Source organism: Endocarpon pusillum (assembly GCF_000464535.1).
Source record: "Endocarpon pusillum Z07020 unplaced genomic scaffold scaffold5276, whole genome shotgun sequence".
NCBI lineage: Eukaryota > Fungi > Ascomycota > Eurotiomycetes > Verrucariales > Verrucariaceae > Endocarpon > Endocarpon pusillum.
In genome coordinates this window covers 156320-179803 of record NW_006916496.1, presented here as the reverse complement: position 1 = coordinate 179803, position 23484 = coordinate 156320, and the positions used below count along the sequence as shown (strand labels likewise).

Sequence of the window (23484 nt, the reverse complement as noted above, 5' to 3'; positions counted from 1 at the left end):
GAAAGAAAGAAAAGTGGAGGTAGATATTGGTGTGTACATAGTCATATTCTTCTCCTCAAATTTTCCGTACAAAACGATACTAAGTACTCTACTCAACAGACATGAAAGGGAGGGGTTTCCGAAGACACATTTTGGAAACAAAAGTAAACATGGAGGCGCGGGAAGAAGCGGCAAGAGAATTTCCATCTCGAACACCGTGGCATTTCATGTATGGACAACAAGTTGAGGAATGTGTGCAGATGATATCGAGGCAGGTCTGTTTGCCGTCCCATATTCGCCGCCTCAAGCTTCAAAACAGCAGTATAGATGAAGAAATCAGAAATGAATCCACGCTCGGAGGAAATGCTCGATCACTGGAAACGACAGCCTTGTTAAGCCAATGAAGAGCGGTTCTGCTGCGCCGATGCAGATCGATAGACCTGTGCGGCCAGCGCCTGCAGTCTGTCGCCTTCGTCTTCGTCGTCATCGTCATCGCGCTCAACACTCTGATTAGGGTTTTGCTTCTGAGGCGTGAAGACGGAGCGATGTGCTGCTGCTAGGCCGTTTGCCGCGTCTTGTAGTTGCTGTCCGATTGTCGATGTGGTTTTGGATGCTGTTTTGGGTGTGTGTGTTGAGTAATCTGGAGTTGAAATCCTGGGGGCTGATAAGATTCTTGGTGGTGGAGGTGGCGGCGGCGGCGGCGGCGTGGGTACAACCTCGCTTTTCTGCTCGACACTTGCATAGACGGATGGAGAGGCATTGCTGGTTGTTAGGGCAGGTGCTAAGGATGATGGCGGAGGGAGTAGGTCTAACTCCCTTCTGCTCGTACTGCTCGGTGGTGGTGGTAGTGGTTGTTCTTGTGCCGTTGACTGCAGGGCGCTCACAGGACTACGGTGCGAGGATGCGCTTGCGTCAGGAGTGGACTCGACGTGATCACTTCGAGCATCACCATGTTCCGGTGACGGGGAAGCTGTTCGCATGGCTGAACGATTGGTCCGCAGCTCCTCTTCTCGCACATCTTTCCAGCTGCATTTTGCATGCTTTTTGGTGCAGCCCATGCATGCTGTTAGATTCTTCAGACAATCCATGTGTAGTCGCCTACAACGATCGCAAGGTGGCAGGATACGTTCGCCCCGATGTAAGGACTCCATGCGATTGACCATTTCCGCTTTGTAGGGGCCGCCATCATCTCTCTCGATTTGCGTCGGCTTTAGGTGAGGGAGCAAGGCGGCTGGTGTACTGGGGATGGGAACCGCTGAGTGGTTCGGAGTGTAGAGTGAGCTTTGACTAGCAGATTCGGATCTCGTTTGGGGGGCGTTCTGCATTGTTGCGGATCTGGTGGTGCCGAGGGAAGATTGTCGATTGAGATCATCGTCTCGTGCTTGCATGTCTGCATTTACCAGGAAGCTCTTTATCAGCTCCACACGTTGTTCCTGTGATATTCCTTTGATAGACGCGCCATTGAGGACAGTGACATTTTCAGTGTTGGCTCGCGAGAACAAAGGCTCCGTCGAAGCTTTAGCAGGTGTGTCGCTAATTGTCTCAGCTGGTGCAGACTGTCTGGTGTTGACAGCGGTAAAGCCCATGGGAGGCGACTGGGAAGCTGCAGGATTTCCATTGGCCCTGGTCGAAGTCCCATTAATCAGCTCAGATAATGTTATAGGGCTGTCACAGCGTGGGTGTTCTCTCCTGCCCTCCTCTGCTTCTCGACGGCTGATTATGGCAGCTTTTCGATTCTTCAGGCGATGGTTCAATTGACGAGCTCGACCAGAGACTGCGACAGTGTTAGTATAACGTTGTCCGTTGTCCGTTGTCTGACTCCTCTTGCTTGCATACCTTGGTCAGCCATCTGCACAATATGGCTCAGATTCTTCTCAAGGATCTCAAGTGCGCCCAGCTCCTTTTCCTCATCCTCTTGTATTGGCTGTGGCGGAATGAGCTTTTGTGGCATTCCGCTGGCAATGAGAACATAATCTTCCTCAGATATTTCCACTCTGCATTGCTTTGTGTAGAACTGGCACACTCGTACTCCATTGCGCATTTTCTCTAAGTTGAATTGCTCAGGCTTGTTCCTTGCAAAGTCCACGACATCGAGCCAAGTGACGCTTGGATCTTTGCCATGCGACTTGAGTATGCGAGGTGGGCCGTCGAAGAGGCGTTCGAATCGCTTGATGAGGATGGGACCGAGAGGGCAGGCGCCGAGATTGCCAGCCAGGCTTTCATGTCGGTGGAGAACGCCATCGTAGTCACCAATCAGACGGAGTATGGATGGTAGATTGTCGTCGACATTGACAAGAGGTATGTTTTGATTATATTGCCGCGCCAGGTAATTGATCTGGAGATGACTTGATTGTGGTTTGGAGGATTTGGAAGGCGGACCACCTAGATCTCCTGAAAGTGAGCGCGGTCTTTTGTTCGATACTTCTTCAGTCATCGTCGAGGTGGTCTCCATCCTTGCATTTTCAGTTGTGGTATAAGGTAGTTAGAGTCTTATGGTTAGATTCCACTTCAGGTCAGGATCGGGAGCCGACCCGCGTCCGTTGGATCGTTAGTCGGCGGAGACGGAATGCGGAGGTATTGCAAAGAGGTTGGGAGTTGTCGACCAGTTGCAGGAGGTGGCAGGCTCAAGACTTAAGCTGCAGCAATGTCGAGGCAGATGGTGCAGGCCAGATTGAGAACAGGGTGGAGATGGAGGGTGGAAAGGGAATGAAAGTGGAGACTGAGATCAGTAAGACTGGGCGGTAGAATAGGGCGGGGCTAGGGGTAGACAAGCCCGGAAAGGTGGAAAGAAGGGGAGGCGATTCATCGGTGCTGGGAATGTTGCACCCAATTCTGGCGCAGGGATACGAAAGACGAAACTCGGTGGCAAATCTGCGCAAGTGAGAGGATTACTACTAGCATGCGACAGCTGCCTTGACATCGATCCTGGGTCGGAGAACAGCCATTACGGCAAGCACGGCAAACGAGGTAGAAAGCCTGGCCCCGGGGGGCTGGCCAGCGGAAAGGAATTGGGAGCGGGCGGAGCAATCGCGGAAACTCAAACCATTTGCGGGATCGTTTGGGGTTCAAGAATCGCCTCCACACGCCCAGATTCTCTCACCCTCCACATCGACGAATCATGATATAGTTGACTGAATCTCGCCTGCAAACACCAAATACTACCAGAACAAATGTCCGAACGTGGGCATTTCCGTGGCGGTGGTCGTGGCGGAGGTAGAGGCGGAGGTGACTCAGGCCATCGAGGTGGCCGAGGAGGTGGCCGGGGTGGTGCACATGGATCGCAGCAACAGGACAAACCTAAGAAGGAGAATATTCTCGACCTCGCCAAATACATGGACAAGCAGGTGTCTGTCAAGTTTAATGGTGGTAGAGAAGGTGTCTGCGCCTGTTCTCGAGATGCAAAACAACAACTGCTCACCAGCGTCTTAGTTACTGGAACGTTAAAGGGCTATGATCAGCTCATGAATTTGGTACTAGATAATGTCAAAGAGACGATGCGAGGTAAGCCGCGACTAATATCATTATGTGACCACTATCCTGACTTCCTTATAGATGATGAAGGCAACGAGTCCTCGAGGTCATTGGGACTGGTTGTCGCTCGAGGGACTCTTCTTGTGCTTATCTCTCCTGTTGATGGGAGCGAGGAGATTGCGAACCCGTTCCAGCAGGCGGATGATTAAGAGATTAGCTCCTACCGGCTGTACGGAGCAAAGAGTCCCTCACGGTGTCAAAACCGCCATCCCCGGCGCTTGATTGCTGGGTTGGAAAATTAAGGACGCTTATCTGCGTTCAGTCAACTCTTCTGCCCTTCTAGCAGAGATGGTTCTTTGCACAGGAGAAATGTGCCCGATCCGTTCTTGACCAAAGTTACTGCAGATCAGTCACGAAACGGTGGATAGTGGCGGTTGAAACCTGACGGCAGCTGGAGGCTTAGGTGACATTGAAATAATTGATTTTCAGCTAGATTTTCTAGATGACCCACATAGATGCCAACACGTACAGCAATCAGCCCCGTTTAGCTTGTTCAGCTAGAGACAGAACAATTCAATACCTTTATCATCTCATCGGCCTCCCTTGAGCAAGCAGCTTCAAGAATGCAGTTTGCAATCAAGCCTCAGCATGCGCGGCTCCAGCTCACTTCCATGGCCCTAGTGCGACCTTCTTGCATTTTTGGAGAGTTCCTGAAAGGCAGACTCCATCCCCTTCTTCAGTTCTCGATAGCTTACAACAAAGCAACTCTGATTATCACGGCTGACAAGTGTAAGCCGTTCATCCGATCCTGCATCCAATTTGTTTAGGCATGACAAGACATGTCCAAGATCAACAACAGGGTTCTCCTGTGCATCCACCTGATGAAAAATGTAATCTCGAAAGAGTTTTAGATAATATCGTTCCCCATTCTCCGACCACTGACGATCATGCTCGTACTCCGGCCTCTCGTTGATGAAGCCGAGTTTCGCCATTAGGCGAAAAAGGCGAGCATTTTCCACTTCTCTGCCAAACTCGCTGTTGAGCTGGTCATCTAGCTGAAGGGCACCGTCGAAGGCGGTGACCATTTGTGTTGAAATATTGGAGAGAAATTGATCGATTGTCTTTTCCTGATTTTGCATAGCACTGTACAGCCACACCACAGCAGCTTGAAGCTCTTTTCCATAATGTCGCTTAAACTGATCCATAGCCTTCGCGAAGTTCTGGGACGCATCGGGTGTATTCGAGCCGAGCGAGAGTATCAACAGACCGAAATTGACAAGGTCTTGTCGTTGAAGGTGTGGAACAGCTACCTGAGCATCATAATGCACCACATCAAGTATGGCGCATGCATTTAGTCGGATCCGATTTTTTCCGGTAAGCAAGATCTTGGATGGGCTAATCACTCGTGCAGCGAGACCTCTAGAATGGATGGCTTTGAGAGCAGAAGCAATCTGCGTCATGTACGCCCAAAGAACAACTTCTGAGACCTGTTCGGGATTATTGCGACTCCTGAGGAGCTTGCTTTGCCCCAAATGGTATTCTGCAAGTGTTTTTGCCATGGGATAGTAGTCGCATACAAAAAGGAGGGAACTATCGTTAAAATTTCGCGTAGTAAAAGCATCATGAATCCCAACCACACTCGAATTTATGAGTGTTTTCCAGTTTTGCACAGTTCGAATTGCCTTTTCGTTCGTCAGACGGAAGCCTAGAGATTTGTCAGTCCGAAGATGAGGGTGGCGGGGCGTTGGGTTCACCTTCTATTCGCCTCAGAGCAAAGAATTTGCCATTGGTGCTCGACTGCGCCTTGTAAATCCACGATGAATAGCCGCCAAGAATGGTAGAGCTCTTCTGGTTGGTGTCAAGTGGCACAAGAGAGTGGTAGCTTTCAACATGAGCCGGTAGATGGAGGTTTGGAATAGTCTGCAAAGTGGCTGCCGCCTTTTTCTGGATTTCTTCTCGGAAGTCATTTGGAATGAAAAGATCATGGACATTGCGTTGATAGCCTTGGAGATTTTGGTTGTGGGGCCCTACCGGGGCGTACTGGTGATACTGTGCCTACATACAACGTTCTGTTAGACAAATTGAGATAAGTCTCAGGGCTCCAAACACGGCTGTGCTCAGAGAGAGAGATTGCTCACAGGCTGCTGAAAGCCACTTTGGCTGGGAAAGAAGCCAGCTCCACCCATTGAAAGCGCGTCTTGATATAGAGGTGGTTGAGAATTCAAACTACTTTGAGCTGGTATGTGACTGGAGGAGGTTTGGAAATGATCATATGCGCTACCCTCGCTGCCGTTGGCCTGCGCAAATTCAGCACCACGTTCACTCACTTTGAGCAGTCGCATGCTGCCAAGTCCGGATCATCCACATTGACTTGCGAGCAGGAACTTGAAGCAGCAACACTCACCATATGACTCGAACTGTAGCTTTGAGGGATGAATTCTTGAACGTCCACTGGCCAGTCTGGTGTAGATGTATCGGCTCCTGTTGTGACGCGTTCAGTCAGCATACACTCTACAGATCTCACAGCACAATCAGAAGACAGCTTACTCGAAACTGCAGCAGATTTGGGGAGAAAGGGCGCTGCATTCGCTGCCTTTGGGGAGATCCCCGTGGATTTCTTTCCATTGGCATTGACATTCTCAGTCGCGGACAAAAAAGATGGTGTGAAGCTAGGCGAATCCACGTTGAAGGTCTTCTTCATACTGTCATCATTAGTGCAAGGACAATGGTTGAAGTGGCATTCCCCAACTTGTCCACTGCCGACACTGCATTGGCAATCTTCTTCGGATCATGAGCAAATGCGCAGCCTGTGCAAAGCCCATCAGTCTCCATTCAAGTCGACGTGGCTGCGATAGCCTGACCTTTTCCTTCGAACTTGCAACTCCCATATATGGTGACATTACGACAGAGCTCTGCTTCCACAGCTCCAGTCAGCATCGATCAAGTTATTGTCTTCGGCTCTTCTCATCCAATGTCGAGCTCGTCCACTTCTCAACGCCTCGCTCGCGGCAGATAAGGAGCAACTTCTGACTGTCGCTCAAGGGATCAACGCACTGCGCCGACTGTCCTCCATCTTATTCCTGCTCACTGCCACCCTCAAGCTCCCAAAATATGCATCCTAGATCGAATATAGCTCCATGAATTCTTGAAAACACTGTTCCAGGGATCAGCCAACAGGGGACGGACAGCACAACATGCGCAAGCCACTAACTTGGGATAAGAGATGCCAGATCTCATTGGAGTGGAACATATGTGCTTGTAAAGCGCCCTGAGCCCTGGTGCTCCAAAAAGTCGGGAAATGATATTATACTATGTCAATAGTGCCTGAGATATAGTAACACTGGCAATATGGGATAGAATAGAAATGGATCCAACGTTCTCCAGGATCAGCCAAGCCCAGTGGATCCCCCAATCGGCATTGGCTTTCGATCGGTCTGGGTAACTATTACAGTACTTATAACTATGCGCAACGGCCGGAGGTCCTTGCGTTCATGCTGATCCATCGTCCAGACATAAATTTCTAGACCTTGGTAGGTAGACAGTGAAGCACTTATTGACATTCCGCCAACGAGCGCAAAGTAGAAATCATACTGCAACACGTCTGACAGTCCGCGCCGGCCCAGATCACTGACAGCAAAGCCTGAAAAGACACACTGAAATTCAGACCAAAAGATTCAGATTTATCCATGATAGATGGTCACCCTGGCTTGGTGCTAACCATTGCAGAGCTGGCTTACGCCAATCACCTCTTCCGCGACCTTCTCTTTGGCACTCGCAATAGAAATGTCATCTTCTCCCCTTGACATCTCGCAACTCAGCGAAAGCCAGCAGGAGGCTTTGCAGACCTACACCTCAGTCACTGACCAGGATCCCATTACAGCAATCCCAATCCTTCAAAGAGCCGAGTGGAATGTCCAGATCGCCATCACTCGATTCTTCGAGGGCGAGCCAACCTCTGATCCCGTTGCCGAAGCCCGAGCTGCGCTTCCTGCAGCTTCCTCTCGACAAACCTCAAACCTCCAATTCGATGATCTGATAGCCTCAGCGCGCCCTCTTTCGACCGCTCGGCGGAACTTTAATTCCGTGGGAAGGGTTTCCACACAAGCTGGGGAGGAGACGCACTACCGTCCACCACTGCTTCTTGCCATACTATTTACACCATTCTCTCTACTCTATCGCGTGCTTGCCACAATACTTTCACCTATTGGAACCGCCTTCCCATTTATACCACGTTTAATTGCAAGACTTGCGCCCAGCCAGAGACCCCGACCCAGTCGACGCTCACTCGCACCAGCCGACAACGCACGACGGTTCATCCGCGAGTTCGCCGAAGAGTACGGCACTAATGACCTTCCATTCGTGGAGTCCGGGTTCAACCTAGCTCTCGACAATGCCAAAAAGGACTTTAAGTTCCTGTTCGTGGTCCTTCTCTCCCCCAGCCACGACGACACCAGCTCCTGGGTCCGAGACACCCTCCTATCCCCACAACTAAACTCTTTCCTATCGTCGCACCGGGACGAAATCATCCTCTGGGGCGGCAACGTCCAAGATGCAGAAGCCTACCAAGTAGCCGACACTGTCCAATGCACCAAGTTCCCTTTCGCAGGCCTAGTCTGCTACACCCCTGACTCCTCGGGTCCAACAGGGATGTCTACCGTGATGCGCGCAGCGGGACCAATGCCTGCTAGCGAGCTTGTCGCTAAGCTCGGAACGGCCATGACGGCGCAGCAGGGTCAGCTGAGTGCGACGAGGCTCGAAAGACAGCAGGCCCAAGCATCGAGGAATCTGCGCCAGGAACAGGATTCTGCTTACCAGCGCTCGCTGGCGCAGGACAGGGAACGGGCGAGATTAAAGCGAGAAGAAGCGGAGGCGCAAGCGAGGATGGAGAAGGAGGCTTTGCGGAAGGAAGAGGACGAACAGCGCCATGCGGCAGTGTTACAACAGTGGAAGAGATGGCGAGCGCAGTCATTACCGCCGGAGCCGGAAAAAACCTCAAAAGATTCCATCCGGGTGAGCGTACGTCTACCGAACGGGGAGAGGGTTATCCGCGGTTTCCGAGCAGACGCGGATCTCGAAGAGGTATATGCGTTCGTTGAATGCTACGATCTTTGGAAAGAAGCAGCAGCAGCAGCAGCGGACACCATGTCTGAGAAGGAGGTGCTGGAGCCGGAGGGCTTTGAACACACTTATGGCTTCAGGCTGGTTTCACCGATGCCGAGGATTGTGTATGACCTGCAGGAGGGTGGCTCGATAGGAGAAAGGATCGGGAGAGGAGGGAATCTCATCGTTGAGCCGATCGAGGAGGATGATCAGGAGTAATTTTGGTTCCGAACGGTTGTATACACGTATACATAGGGTCATGTGAGGAATTCAGCAAGCGAGTACTGGAACACAGCTAGACTAGTGTGGAGTAACAAAAGAAGGGTAGACCTAAGAACAGCTACTCGAGTTCACGTATCGTCATAGTTACTGCTAGTTATTGAATAGGGCGAACATAGAAGCTGCTGATTTATTGCGCATCGAAACCTGACATTGAGCCTGGTAGCGTCATTTCGGTTCTATGTTGTCTCCCTTCGCTGACTGTTACATGAAAGAGAGACCTCGAAGAGCACGTGTTCTTGATGAAATATCAGGATGAACAGGAAGACTCCGGCGCAGCAGATGTTTTTTTTTTTGGACGAAGCAGTCTCCTGAGAGGCGAGCGAGTGACGTACTTTAGTACGCGAATCACACAGGACATGGCCTTCCCCGCCCGTCTGTGTTGTGCATTTCTTCTTGCGTCCCAGCCGTGCTTCTTCTTCAGCTTCTGAACATGGGAACCAGGCACTGGTGTTGAGAAGAGAGAGCCACTAGCCTAGATCCACTTTTCAACTTCCTCCCTTTCCCACCCTGATAGATCGCCTCGAGGAATCTGGGAACCAGAGTTTCCAGTACCGAAGACTCCGAGCTGAGAATGGATCACTAGATTCTTGCGGCTGTTGTACAAGATTGCTTTTTATAAGCCAAGTACTCCAAGTCCTGGCCAGTGGGATGTCTCAGAAGCGTTTGTGCTGATGATGGGCAGATGTTCAGCGACGGCCAGATATTATGTCAAACCGGACGAACAACGGTCAGTTATTATGTGCATGCCAGATTTTCAAAAATAGACAGGTGGTCAACAGCGGTCAGATGTTGTATAATGGTCCGCTAGTCGAATGGGCTGGTGTTCGGTAGACAGATATGGCCAGGGGCTCCGAATGCAGGCCCAAGAGTCTCTGAATGATGGCAAGGTGGTCACCAGCACTGAAATGCAAAATCTGCTTGCGGGAGAGCTGTCACCTGCAACATTCTGGACGGTGGTATTGTGATACCGAATCACGCTGCACTTGTACGGCCATCAATCAACGTCTGGTACTGGAAGACCCTCTAAAAATTTGACTTTTCGACCCAAGGCCTCCAAAGCTTTTCTTGACTTCTGCTCTCGGAGGTCGCTGGCTTCCTCGTCCGAGACAAGCACAAAGTCATATGTCATCAACAGAGTACCTTCTTCGACGTCATATTTTTCGGCGATCTCTCGATCAGTTTGGGTATAGTCGACCACAAGGCTATCCTTGACGCCGAACACAGCATCAGATGTTTCGTATGGATCTCCTCGAGCATAGAGTGCGCTAGCAATCGAGTCAGTTGAATCCCTGGGGAAACAGTGGTGCTTACTTACGTGATCAGATTATCATATCCCGGTTTCTCAAACATAAAGTGCATATGACTTGGTCTATAAGGATGTCGGCGCAGCGCTTTTAACAATTTTCCCACAGGCCCATCATGAGGAATCGGATATGAGATGGGTTTGATGGCTTTGAACCAGAATATGCCGTCTTTGTCGCTATACATGACACACCTTCCGTCAGGGCCCTTGCGGTCAGCATGTTGCACATCATAGCGCCCTGTTGAATCGGTCTCCCAGATATCAATCTTACAGCCCTCGATTGGTCGGCCTGCAGAGTCTTTTAGCGTACAAAGAACGAGTAGTGGTTCGCCATCTGGATCCGACGACATCTTGTCGCCATGTGACATCTCTTCAGCCTCATGGGTGTGAAAAGGACCCAGCACGGTTCCTTCGGTGGCGTGTGGTGGCTTGGGATGGTCTATTGCATCAATAAGGAGGGACAGCCCGAGAATATCAGAGAGCAATATAAATTCCTGAAGGGTTGAAGGTTAGAATTGGTCAGTGACCACCAACCTCTACCTACCTGGCGAACCTCATCACAAGTCTGACCCACCACGGTGAGAAATTGTATACCGCTCATCCACTCTCTTGTACTTAACCTTGTCTCCCTTGCAAAGTCGTGAAGATGAGACACGAGGCGCTCCATCAAATATTTCATACGAAGGTCTTCACAAGATGAGTTGGTGAGAATCGTGTTCTCGGTGATGTTCTCGGTGTTGAGATCCTTCAGCAGAGGCATGTTGACTTTTGAGGGATCCATCCTGAAATACAAAGCGCTGTGAGTGCTTCATAAAACCCTTGTTGAAAATCCTCGTTATCAATAAGATCGCTTCTTCAATCGTGACATGACGGTAATGGATGTAGACTCTATATTAATATTATGTGTTTTCAGAATCTCCAGTGGCTTTATAATGATCTGGTCGCCAATCAAGCACAGAATTGGACCTGTAAGGAATTCTTCATCCAAAGCAGCGCTCTGTGTTCCCAAAGTCCCCCACCCAACACCCCACTACGTACTCTCCGCTTCCAACGTCCAGAGTGTGGGGAAGTTGCAAGGGGAAAACTTACACGAGCGAAATAGAGACGGAAGAAGATTTTACCGAGACAAAGATGCCTAGACAAGCCGCGCTTTGCCCTTACGTACTAATGTGTCCTCCGTATTGCCCGACTCGAGCAGAAGGCACAGCGGACGTTACACGACGTCGAAAGGCACCCATGGTATAAGAGATCAACACTTCGTTGAAGCGCTGTACGATTATAAACGACCACTTCGCGGAATCATCTTACGATTTATCTTTGCCATGGAGACCGTAGTCTTAGCACTTGTAATGTCAGGTCGTGGTGTTGTCGAACGATATTAGAGCAATACAAGGAGCCATGCTAAAGAGGAGCACAAATTTGACTTCTCAAGAGCTGTTGGTGTCCGCCAAGTGCCCATTTGGTACAAGCACTAAGTTAGCCTGCCGTGTCAATTACCGCGTAAGAAGTTACCGTTGTCAGTAACGACAAGATTCATCAACTACTAAGTGTGCAACCTTTTTATAGCGCCGGCCTTTACCTTCCCTCAGAATTGTGTACACCACTTTTCCAAAACATTGGAAGCATGAAGTTTTAGAACTGAAGAGCAGCTTGGATGTTGCGAACAAATAGATTATTGAGAAGCATTTTTACCGCATACTTCTCATTTCTTCAACGAGGCAAAGTGACCCTATCCCTCAAAAAGATAAAAGGCCCGAGGATGAGGTAAGGAGGAACAATGGAGTCCATCATGAGAATGTTTTCCTTGGAAGGCCAGACAGCAGTGGTCACAGGAGGTACTCGAGGAATTGGAGCCGCAATGGTGATCTCACCCGCAGAAGCAGGCGCGGACATAATCCTCATCCAGGCAGGACATCATCTGAAATTGCATCAATGACTACCAATTTACTGATAGCAGACTTCATAGAGAGACGAATCTAACACTAGTTAAGACGCTGACAAAATTGGCGAGCTTGGCCGCAAAGCTCAAATCGTCTGTGTCGACCTCTCGAGTCAAAGCTCTGTGGGTAGGGTAATCCCTAGTCATTGACGGAGGATGGATATGACGTCGCAGAATCCATAGAATGACCTCCTGGGTTATGAAGGAGCAGAGACTGGATGCACCATAATACCTAGTTCTCAACAAACTTCCTGACCCAAAATCCTCAAGATACATTCGTGTATATACTGCTTCACTAACAGCAATCGCTAGTGAATTCTGATCTCATAACACTTGTCAGCCTTCATCAGTTGTTGATCTCCTACATCTGGATCTTTTTGTTGAGAATCTGTCGAAGTCATTCTTGTGACATAATCTTGCTTTATTACACCTACGAGATAGGACACAAGTGTGACAACCAGATCGCTGAATTTGGATGAAGTTCATCTGTGAAATCTCATTTCTTGATTGTGTCCGATTGTGACGTGCTGTGGCTGCAGCTGCGCTCCTGTAGATCTGCTTCATCTAGGAGAATTCTTGAGGGGTGAGAACTCAAAGAGATGAGGAGTGTGATCAATAAAATATGAAGCAAAACGGATACTGAGATATTTCAATGCAATAATTTTGAGGACTAAGGCACGGTAGTCTTAATGACATGTGGATATATTGTTTAGCGGATGGTCTTCATATTGTTCTTTCTGTGTTATATGGAGGCCAAACAATGTGCAAGACTGTATTGTTCTCTTCCAGGGAATTCTCCCTAGACCAGTGCACAAGGAGTAGAAAATCTCGTTTCTTTCTCTATTCTACATCTTACTTGAGACGCTTGCTAACTCAGGGTCGTCTGGAGACGCAGAGTTTCCAAGAGATCAGTTCCATTCTATCATTTGCCTGACGATGAAGGCTGAAATTGAGGCTGAGTGAATCAGATCATGAAGAGCGACAGTTATGAACAAGAGAAACCAGTCTTCTACAACGGTAGGAGGCATTAGTATTGTTAGCTCCGAGCTAGAAGTTTGGTACGTGACGCAGGATTGCTGAAGATACGTCTTACTAAAGAGTACTAGTCTATTTGGCTCCTAGGCCAGTGCCAATCATTATCATCACTGAAGGGTCAACACTTCCTGGCGCTCTGGAGAACCTTAGGCCCTTGTATCGAAAACTAGCTAGTACTAATCCACGCTAACAATACTTACGTAGTATGCCTCCTACGGAGTACTACTGGGGTACACAGTATGTTTAATGCGGAGGCTTGTCTTCAGAAGGCAACCTTTGTTTCAGACACCATGGATGCCAGCCGGCTGCAGACTCAGCTTGTATGCAGGCTAATTCTTGGATTTGATTGGCTGCCAGCAACAGGACCATGCTGGCGCCGACGTGGCCAAACTTTCTCAAAAGCAAACTTTTTCGACTGCAGGCAAAGGCGAAGAGTGTAACCGATATAATCTGACTTGATGATGGTATTTTGTCAAAGACGCGATAAAGGACTGTTTGTTGGTTTCTGCTCCGCCTTGTTAGTGGTTGAAAACAGACAAAGAAGATTTGCTGGTAGAGCTTTGTCCTAAACCCTCTAGCTTCTTCCCCCTGAGCGGGATGCCGAGACAGGGAAGACAGGCACGCCAATCGGCTTGCTCAATGCTCCTGATTTGAGTACTCCGTAATCTTATCGGTTAATTCAAGGTGGATCCTGGCTAGGGAACGCCAATCATGGGCATTCTGCACCCAACGTCGAAACAACCATCCACGCTGACCCAGCTGAACCTTGTTTCAACCAAGGCGACTGGCTTCCAGCTTCTTCAGCGCCAAAGCATGTTCTCGCTGTGCATCAGAGCAATATGGCAAAGGAGCTTGCATTGGCTCCCTGCCGCCAACTTGGCGCGGACTTCGGCGGGTCTTAAGACTCTAATACGTCAGCATCAGGGTTAACATCCGAAGTCAGCACCTGGGAGCAGCGCTCAGGAGAAAGATCGCTGTACCAGGGATGCATATCTCCTTGCTTCTTGTTTCCTTTTACTTTCTATCAAGTTGGCCATAGACAGCAGACCCCGGTGGTCATCTCTGTTCCAGGATCTTCTTGCATGCTTTGTTAAGTGGTTACACCACATTTTCATTCATTCTCGGCTGGATATTGAGTTCGAGAGCATCTGCTGCAAACCGTCGCTGGACGAAAGACATTCCTTTTCAACTCACTGGAGCCTTGACGCTTATTGATGGTTATTGGGAAGTGACCATTTGGCTATTGATGCCTGGAAAAGCCGGAGGCATTTCTCACGAACACCATAACGGCTCGCTGTCCTCCTTTCCTGCTATCGCCAACAACTGAGTGCCATCTACGGTAGAGCTACTGATCAGCTATCGTTCCCTATGCTCGTCGTCCTTGCTGCTGTTCTCGCTATCATGGATTGAGGGAGACACAATTCTGATTGTGGAGGTTGACAAAGAAGTCCGTTATTGGAGGAACTGCTCAATAGAGAAAGTCACTGGGAAAAATCACACTTCAACAAAGGTCTTTGATTCAACGACGAATAAAGGCACCAATAAATATATCAACAACGAGTCTGGTGCATGCACGTGGGTTCTTTCAGACCACTTTCATTATTGCAATTGTCAAGACCTTCATACAGCGGAAACATTCTTTGACAACCATCCTCAACCCGTTGCTATCCACGGGCATACATTGAGCTACACGCATTTTATTTCTTGCCTCGACCAAGAAACCACATTCGTTCACATACAAACGCATCCTGCAGGTCACGATGCTATCTGATACACCTTCTAGCATCCTACACCGATTTCCCCGAGGAACGTCATTCGCACGCAGGATGGCAGCAGACACGCATCCATCGGCCGATGAAGCTGCCAGCTCCTCGAACTCAGATATTTTGCCATACACATCTGGTTTGAACGGAGTCAAGCTGCATATGGACAAGTTTCTCATCAAATGGTTATGGATATCAATGGTCTCGATCGCTGTCCTGATCCTAGCCTCTCGGATCATTCAACTTTGCAACTCACATCTTCGTCGCATCTTCTCGCTGACAGCGAGCACAAAACAGCAGTCATACTGGAGCTTTGACAAAACAACCATTTGGCCACAATTCAAGAAAAATGTGCTGTATGCTCCGCTGGGAAAGAAACGACACAACCGCGAGGTAAAGTTTTCGGAAGCCGTCAATGTGGGCACGTTGCCATCGAGATTCCACACCTTCCTGCTCTTCCTTCTACTCGGCAGCAACATTGCCTACTGCTGCATTCTCGATTATCGGCAAAGCAACAAAGCTGCACTCCTCGCAGAATTGAGAGGGAGATCGGGTATCCTGGCGACAGTGAACATGATCCCTTTGATCCTTTTGGCAGGTCGAAACAACCCTGCTATCTCCCTCCTCAAAGTCAGTTTCGATACCTACAACCTCCTGCACCGCTGGATTGGTCGGATTGTTGTTGTTGAGGCCATCGTTCACACCATCGCCTGGGGTGCCAACTGTGTCCAAGCCAAGGGTATGGGTGGTGTAGGGCAGTCAATCCGCGGGGATCCATTCCTTCAATGGGGACTGGTCGGCACATTGGCGATGGCTATCATCCTCGTCCAGTCACCTTCTGTTATTCGCCACGCTTTCTACGAGACATTCCTCCATCTTCACCAAGCTCTCGCATTCGCGGCGATTCTCGGCGTCTACATTCACCTGGAAATTTCTAAGCTCCCGGCGCTTCCATACATTCGTGCCGTCGTTGGGCTGTGGGCCAGTGAACGTCTCCTTCGATTCCTTCGACTTGGCTATCTCAACCTTTCTCGCAAACATGGATGCACAAATGTTGTAGTAGAAGCCCTACAAGGAGAAGCGTGTCGGGTTACTTTCAATCTTCCTCGACATGTTACCGTCAGACCTGGCAGCCACGTGTACGCCTACCTTCCACGAGTCTCATTGTGGATGTCACACCCTTTCTCCGTCGCGTGGACCAATGTTGACTCGGAACCTCCTACAGGCGCAGGAACTCTGTCGCCAATAACTCCAACATCACCTTCCTCGCTTGAGAAGCAAATTACTCTTGCTCTCAAGAAATCGAAAGAACCTACCTCGATTTCTCTCGTCATGGTGGCTCGAACCGGAATGACGCGCAAAATCTACGACATGGCGCGCGCATCTGAAGGTGGCATGATGCGGATTTCAGGCTATGTGGAGGGGCCATATGCTGGTCATGATTCGCTGAAGAGCTACGGCACCGTCGTGCTCTTTGCTGGTGGTGCTGGGATCACTCATCATCTGGTTCAGATACGACACCTGATTGCCGCATCGCAAGCTGGCACAGTCGCAACACGCAAGATCGTGCTTGTCTGGTCAGTGAGGTCAGTAGAGATGCTGTCATGGGTTCGACCGTGGATGGACGAGATTCTGCAAATGGAAGGTCGAAGAGATGTGCTCAAAATCCTCCTTTTTGTGACGAAGCCCCGAAGCCCACGAGACCTGGTCAGTCCCAGCGCAACTGTCAAGCTGTTTCCCGGCCGATGTCGACCGCCCGTCATTCTCGATGAGGAACTACCGACAAGGGTGGGCGCGGCAGCTGTTTCCGTTTGTGGACCTGGCGCTTTTGCCGATGAAGTCCGAGCCGCGGTGAGGGAGAGACTGCACTGGGGAAGCCTTGATTTCGTTGAAGAGGCTTTCACTTGGTAAGCCGCCAGCACGAGGAAGATATTTGGAGAGTGAATCGCAATTTAATTCAGCCTGTATATATGATACCCCATCCAGACACTGGTTACACAGCACACGGTTTCATGATTAGTGAAGCATTTTAATAGCCAGCGTGGCATTGCGTGGCATTGCGTGGCATTGCGTGGCATTGGATGCGAGGAACATTTTGGAGCAAGTCGAGTATCTCGAGCTCGCTGAAGCAGACGAGCTAGATCGTACATAACTATGCCGCATGAAGAGAATCAATCAATCATTTGACCTTCGATTCTGGACGCTCTTCTCTGCCTCTCGCCAGCCATTCATTCGTCTGTTTTTTGTGTGATCGAGTAAGCAACGCGTAAAGTGGCAAAAGTTTGGTGAGCGACTATGCAACAGCCAAGATAGGATACGTAGGCATTGGGGATTCAGGATTAAGCAGATGGGAGCGCATCGACTTCGATTGTCTAGGCGCTTCTGAAACCCTCAGCGCTAAGTGCAGTTATCTGCGGTCGCATCTGCAGCTCCCCGAACATCATTCTGGGAGTCCCGATAGTCAACATAGCTGCTCTGTAACTCAGCACCATCCCACACTTCCTCTTTCTCTTTCCTGTGTTACACGGTACTGCAATAAATATTTCCAAGAACTGGTGGCCTTCGCAGATGAAGCGCATTCTGGGCACTTTCAACAGGCGGGCAGGTGGTCAGTTTATTCCCATGCTTGCCTATGCGTCGAAAGTCTTTCTGATACGCGTATAGCGCAGGAAGGACAAACTCAGAGCGTTCCCCAAGGCGACTCCCCAGAATCCACGATTGTGCGAGAAGTGGTGGGTTAAACAACTCTAATACAGCTTGCTCCGCTGATACAACTGCCATGAAGATTGCATTTTGCGAATCGGATGCGCCGAATTCGCCTACCGCGGTATGCGTTGCCTTTCCTGCATGCGTGGGTCTCATCTGACAGGCGGTATACATGTAGGGTGACGAGTTTCTGCACCTCCCTGCGATCGTCGATGCAGCTGAATCTACCCCTGCCGCTGCGCGAGAAGGCGCAAACTGCATTCGCAAGTTTCTCACCAAAGACTATGCCAGCCGCGCCTATGCACAGTATAATGCAGTCATGCTGATGCGGATCCTAACTGACAATCCTGGACGATCATTCACAAGAAATTTCGATGCCAGTTTCGTCAAGACGGTGAAGGAGCTGCTTAGGGAAGGCCAGGACTTGAGCGTGCAGCAGATTCTGAGGGAGACGCTAGATTCTTTTGCGACAGGAAAGACAGACAATGAAACATTGAGCGCGTTGATGGAGATGTGGAAGAGGGAGAAGGCGAAGAACAACACCAAGGTCTACGGCAACAGTGTGAGTGGTTCCTGTGCTACCAAACAGGAAAATGCTGATGCAAGTACAGGCTGGCCCACACATCCCTAACGGACATTCACAAGTCGCACCGTCTGGGGAACATTTTGCTCGTCATCATCGACAGCCGCGGTCTTTGCCCCCGCCTGATGAACTTGCTGCCCGGATCGAAGAAGCCAGAACCACAGCGAAGCTTTTGTCGCAAACCGTACAGTCAACACCGAGTGCAGAGATATCCAACAATGATCTGATCAAAGAGTTCGCTGATCGCGCATCATCTGCCAGCCGCAGTATACAAGGCTACATTCATAGCACGAACCCGGCTCCAGATGAAGATACTCTCCTCACCTTGATCGAAACCAACGATCATTTGAGCATTGCAATGTCGAAGCATCAGAGAGCCCTCTTGCAAGCTCGACGGAACCTGAGCAACTCATCCCAAGCGGCTGCGTCATCACCGGCTGACCAGGTCAACTACCCGCCACCCGCAGGTCCTCCACCAGGAGCCCTGGCCGCCGGAAGTACTCAAGACCATGCATACCCAGCTCCAAGCTCACCACCACAAAGAGCGCAAGATCACTACTACAACCCGCCTCCTAACATGCCACCTCAGCGAGCACAACCAACACAGCAGCAGCAGCAGCAGCAGCAGCAGCAACGCGAACCGTATGACGTACCTGAGAACCCTTTCGCCGACGAAGCACATCAGCCAGCGCCACCAAAGCAGAGTTACGGCCTTTTCCAACGTGCAAATCAGCCAGGCCCTCCGCTGGGGGCGGATCGGCATCTACCGTACACGGAAGCATTGCAGACTCGTCCACAGAATTCAACTCCCACCTTTCACTCCACACCAGGCTATGCATACCGCCAGGAGCCGGCTGCAAATCATCTGACAATGCAGGGCACAACTCCTCCACCAGGGCAGCAAGATCGAAACGATGTACAGCAGCGGATGGCGAACATGCGTGTTTGATTATTGTGTAGATATGTGAGCATGATCGTCTCGCCTTGTCTCTATGTCTCTACTTTCACTCCGTACGAGATGTGCAGGAATGATACCCTTTTTTGTCGTGACCAAAGACTCTTTCTTAACGTATGTCTCATGTGCCAATCTGGATCCACGATACACGATAAACGAGGCACGTAGTGCTAGGCTTGTTGATTCACGCGTTGAACAGTGTACGTCGTAGTACTTCAAGTCATTGTTCTGTACTACTAGCATCTAGTAACATGTTGCTTGCGGCGTTTGCCGTGGTTTCGCCAAGGCGCCAGTCGTAAAATATTTGCCAACTTGAACTTCCTCAACTTCATCTGCCAACCTTGAAGCTTTGTTTCCAGTAGACACATCTGTAAACAGCACTAGACTGCCAGACGCACTTGTTGGTCGCTGTAGGCTCTGTGCTTGTTGGCTAAGAAGAAGGGATGAAGAAAGAAAGAAATAAAGAAACAAAGCGGCGCAAGGCTGGCTTTGTTATCCTGCTCCGCTCCGGCCTCCGAGGTTCTGCTGTTGGTGCTTCGCTGACTGATGCTGGCCTCTGATGGACACTAGACGTGTTGATTTCCTATCGAAGGATGGGCTGGAACGATGATTGATGTCGGTGTCTGACACGCAGGGCAGTTGGCACCTTTTATCTTCAACTCGGCGCTTGTTAGACTTCGGAAGCACTTCTCTCTCAGGCAATTAGGACAAATATGGGGTCTCGCCTGTACTTGAAAAGCTTTCGAGTTGGCCATGGTAGGTTGAGCAAGGGTCATTCCGCGCGTAAGGGCTCCTTGCGCTCGTGCTGGCCAGAGTCCAAGTTCGGTGACATTCTCAACACACCCCCGAGCTTCAACTAAGTTTCGGACGATGGGTCCACCGGCGGCCAAGGCAGTTACAAATCCTCTATTCCCGCGAACGATCAGATTCTTGACAGCAAACTGCGTCAGAAGTCGGCCGATCGCATGGCCCCAGTCTGCTGTCATCAGTCCTTTATTGCCTCGGGCCATGAAGCGACCAAGTGTGTTGTTCCCAGGCGAGTCTGGTGCGAATCTCTTGATTCTCGCCTCCCACTCCACTGGGTTGGTTGGCAACGATGTGGTGACGCCTCTCACCTCCGTCTTGAGCGGCCAGTTGGCGTTGTCGCGAATGTCGAGAATGACGGTGTGGAGATAGTTTGGACGCGGAAGAGTCATCGGAGCTAGTTCCTGGCTGAAACGGAATGACGGAATCGTGTCTGGGGTACGGAAGTAGATCACAGCCTTGCCCAAGATGTCGTCCTTCAGCGTGTAATATAAATATCGGCACGTTCGAAGAAGTCTCAGGCATGGAACGTGTCGCTCGTCGACTTTGGGCCAATCATCGTTAGGCGAACTGACTCGCTGTTAGCAGCTTCAGATCAAGTGGCCTGCAGAAGGCAAATCCCTACCGTACTCCTGGCTCGGGATCCTTATGTTGCTTCCAGTGGTCAAAGATCATTGTCAACACATCTAATGACCGTCTCCCCAGCGAGCTGTTTGCGAAACTGGCTGTTGCCAAGGCCCACTGGAGCCGTCTCATTCGCTCCATGTCATGAATGGAGTCAGCGCGGTAGGATGACAATGGACGCGATGGAAGACTTCTAATATCCACAGGAAAATCCACCCATTCCGTGTCATCAAACCCAGCGACCGCTTTTCCACACAGCGCCTGGCGATGTTGCTGCACGAAGGACGTTTACGCTGGGATGGCGGAAAAGTGGGCTACCGTTTGCTGAGAGCTTGACGTATATGATTTTGCCGATTTTGGTTGTTTGCTTTTGCATATGTCAGCTAAAATGTCTAGTCAAAGTTCTGCGGATGTGCTCTTCCAAGCTTGCAAGGCCTGATGTGCAGGGCTACAGCATCGACCATGGTAGGTAGTCATGATGGGGCAGTGCGATGTGCATCAAGACATGAGGAGCAAAAAGGGTAAACTACTATGAAAACTCCGTCCCCGCATTTGTTCACTTGGATACCTGGACTCACGGCAAGGTGATCGAACATAGCTACTGTCGCTACGACAAGGCGTGTGTTTGTTGGCTTCGCTATCCTTCATGATTGTGTCATTGTCAGGCGAGGAAGCTGTGTTAAGGGCCGGGTTGGTCGCAGGAAGAGCAGCCGTACTCGAAGTCAGGCCACCGGCAGGGATGGAGGAGCTGTACTCAAAGGCATGTTGCCCGCAAATGGAGCAGATGTGCTTGAGGGGTTCATGTTGAGGACAGAAGACGGAAGGATGCTTAATGTTGTGGGTGGGATATCGAAGACACAAAGATCACTGAGGAAAAAGGCGGCAGAAGCACTACATTCGGAATTAGGGCTAAGCGAGTGGCCACTCTATGTCAGGCCAAAGTGTTTGACAGCATGGCAAGAAGAAGAAGCAAGTTGCAGTGGAATGTTTTTTCTGCTGGCCGCTGCAGCATGGCTATGAGGGAGCGGTCACGAAGGATGGTCATCTTCTGCTCAATCTCTATTTACTCGCTCTGGATTGGCCCATCTTCCATCTTCCATACCTTACAGGCGGCCAGCATCTACGAAGCGGTTTCTGTTGATGCACGTAAGCATGTATACCGTTTCTTGTATGGGTGATGGACAGTGATGGATGGGGCTACAATGATGATAGAACAGGGCTGCATGATCCCACTCTCAGTTAGCCGCTCTCTCACTTACCTAATAGCGTAATACATGCAGTTCAGTGGGCATTCCACCCCAAAGTGCAGCATCATGTCATGTTGTGCGAGATTGAACATGTGCAGACTGTCTCATGCTCTCTGCCAACAGACCTTCCCTTATATTGGATAAGAGTCTCTCTCCAGGAGCAAGCTGAGCCAGTGGCTTTCAATGGCTTTCGACTACTACTACTACCAATACTAGGCTCGTCGTAGGATTCTCGCCAAGTGCTATGTAACATCAGGCCGCCAACCTCAGGCTGTAGCAAACTTCAAGTTGTGGTACTGCTAAATAGCTGTCCGCCTACCTCCATCAGATTGATTCTGTTCTTGCAGCTGCTTGTCTGCGTCGTGTCGTCGAGTTCGCCAACCAGGACCAAACCTGCTGTACTTGGTGCTCCATATCAAGCGATGTCTGAAGAAGCAAAGAAGCCTCGATTCTGGAACTATCCTCCCCCCAAACAAGGGCCAGATGTTTTCTCCGTGAACAATGCTGCACCGAATCCTGTGCTCCGTGGATACCCTTTGGCGGTGGCGGCGTGGATGTAAGATGGCCAGAGCCCAATCTGACTTTTGCCTATGCTACCAGAGAAGAGACTGATTCGTCTGTCCAAGTGTCGCCTCCTCCAGCTTCGTCTCCAACATATTCTGGAAGAATGCCAAGTTCGACCAGCTGCAAGAGGTCAAGGAGCTCGATGCGTATGATCCTCGCTATGATCCTACTGTCATCCCCATTACGCCCCCTTCAGACGCCAAACCAGTTTCTCTGAACGATCTTCCTGCCCCGAAACCTCGCCAGCACCCACAGCAGCATTACACCTCCGGCGACTATGTCTCGCTCTACCAAGCAAGAAAGCTAACACCGTCTGACGTTGTGGAAGTCCTGATCTCGCTGATCAGCAAGGAAGCAGGAGGTGAACATTCCATTGCTTTCCTCCAATGCAGAGCAGACCTCATCAGACAGGCTGCTCAGGCTTCTACGAGGAGATACCAAGAAGGAAAGCCCCTTGGCCCCCTTGACGGTGTGCCTGTGGCTGTCAAGGATGAGGTTGACCTGAAAGGCTACAAGAGGACGCTGGGTAGTGCCATGGACTTTACCAACAAGGACGACGAGACTGCCTGGTGTGTCAAGCAATGGGAAGACGCCGGGGCGATTGTGATAGGGAAGACGAACATGCATGAGATTGGTCTTGGTATGTCCTCGCCCGGTTCCTGGCAGCATCTCGCTTTATTCTTTTCATCCTCACACCAAGTCTTCCCGAGTCGACTAAACCTCCCATACAGACACCACGAACAACAATCCCCACACCGGCACGCCCCCCAACCCGCACAACCCATCCCACTACTGTGGCGGCTCTTCCGGCGGGTCCGCCTACTCCGTCTCCACCGGCCTTGTGCCCATCGCCCTCGGCTCCGACGGCGGCGGCTCCATCCGCATCCCCTCCTCCCTGTGCGGGATCTACGGTCTCAAACCGACGCACGGCCGCGTCTCGGGCCATCCCACCCGCGATCTCGGCGTCAGCGTCGGCGTCTACGGTCCCATGGCCAGCAATCTCGACGACCTCCGCCTCGGCTACCGCGTCATGGCGAAACCGGATCCCAGCCAAGCGTTAGGCAAGATGTTCGCGGACCCACTGCGAGAAATCCGCATCTCGGCGTCCAGCAGCAACGACGGAGCCAGC

The 23484-nt window shown here is 50.5% G+C and overlaps 9 protein-coding genes across 9 annotated transcripts in view; 5 read left to right on the top strand and 4 right to left on the bottom strand.

The window, feature by feature from the left end:
* Window positions 1-371: 371 nt before the first annotated feature.
* EPUS_05441 (uncharacterized protein) lies at window positions 372-2431 on the bottom strand (the record flags this gene model as incomplete). The annotated part of the gene is made up of 2 exons (XM_007806311.1): window positions 372-1753; window positions 1816-2431. 2 exons carry the CDS (start codon window positions 2429-2431, stop codon window positions 372-374), a joined length of 1998 nt encoding a protein of 665 aa, XP_007804502.1.
* Window positions 2432-3149: 718 nt separating this feature from the next.
* EPUS_05440 (uncharacterized protein) lies at window positions 3150-3659 on the top strand (the record flags this gene model as incomplete). The annotated part of the gene is made up of 2 exons (XM_007806310.1): window positions 3150-3480; window positions 3532-3659. The coding sequence occupies 2 exons, from the start codon at window positions 3150-3152 to the stop codon at window positions 3657-3659; spliced, it is 459 nt and encodes a 152-aa protein (XP_007804501.1).
* A 468-nt stretch (window positions 3660-4127) lies between these two features.
* EPUS_05439 (PAB-dependent poly(A)-specific ribonuclease subunit pan3) lies at window positions 4128-6151 on the bottom strand (the record flags this gene model as incomplete). Its single annotated transcript, XM_007806309.1, has 5 exons — window positions 4128-5155; window positions 5205-5505; window positions 5589-5747; window positions 5855-5931; window positions 5998-6151. The coding sequence occupies 5 exons, from the start codon at window positions 6149-6151 to the stop codon at window positions 4128-4130; spliced, it is 1719 nt and encodes a 572-aa protein (XP_007804500.1).
* Window positions 6152-7233: 1082 nt separating this feature from the next.
* EPUS_05438 (uncharacterized protein) lies at window positions 7234-8769 on the top strand (the record flags this gene model as incomplete). The annotated part of the gene is made up of 1 exon (XM_007806308.1): window positions 7234-8769. One exon carries the CDS (start codon window positions 7234-7236, stop codon window positions 8767-8769), a length of 1536 nt encoding a protein of 511 aa, XP_007804499.1.
* Window positions 8770-9826: 1057 nt separating this feature from the next.
* On the bottom strand, window positions 9827-10895 carry EPUS_05437 (uncharacterized protein; the record flags this gene model as incomplete). The annotated part of the gene is made up of 3 exons (XM_007806307.1): window positions 9827-10097; window positions 10148-10629; window positions 10680-10895. The coding sequence occupies 3 exons, from the start codon at window positions 10893-10895 to the stop codon at window positions 9827-9829; spliced, it is 969 nt and encodes a 322-aa protein (XP_007804498.1).
* A 4040-nt stretch (window positions 10896-14935) lies between these two features.
* On the top strand, window positions 14936-16783 carry EPUS_05436 (uncharacterized protein; the record flags this gene model as incomplete). The annotated part of the gene is made up of 1 exon (XM_007806306.1): window positions 14936-16783. One exon carries the CDS (start codon window positions 14936-14938, stop codon window positions 16781-16783), a length of 1848 nt encoding a protein of 615 aa, XP_007804497.1.
* Window positions 16784-17440: 657 nt separating this feature from the next.
* EPUS_05435 (uncharacterized protein) lies at window positions 17441-19110 on the top strand (the record flags this gene model as incomplete). Its single annotated transcript, XM_007806305.1, has 5 exons — window positions 17441-17480; window positions 17537-17604; window positions 17658-17699; window positions 17757-18140; window positions 18190-19110. 5 exons carry the CDS (start codon window positions 17441-17443, stop codon window positions 19108-19110), a joined length of 1455 nt encoding a protein of 484 aa, XP_007804496.1.
* Window positions 19111-19682: 572 nt separating this feature from the next.
* Window positions 19683-20685, bottom strand: EPUS_05434 (uncharacterized protein; the record flags this gene model as incomplete). Its single annotated transcript, XM_007806304.1, has 2 exons — window positions 19683-20490; window positions 20546-20685. 2 exons carry the CDS (start codon window positions 20683-20685, stop codon window positions 19683-19685), a joined length of 948 nt encoding a protein of 315 aa, XP_007804495.1.
* Window positions 20686-22213: 1528 nt separating this feature from the next.
* Window positions 22214-23484, top strand: part of EPUS_05433 (uncharacterized protein) — a gene marked incomplete at both ends in the record, with an annotated part of 2063 nt that continues 792 nt past the window's right edge. The window contains 3 exons of the mRNA XM_007806303.1: window positions 22214-22347; window positions 22418-22995; window positions 23087-23423. Of these exons, the coding sequence (XP_007804494.1) occupies window positions 22214-22347; window positions 22418-22995; window positions 23087-23423 (1049 nt within the window). The remainder of the gene's footprint in view (window positions 22348-22417; window positions 22996-23086; window positions 23424-23484) is intronic.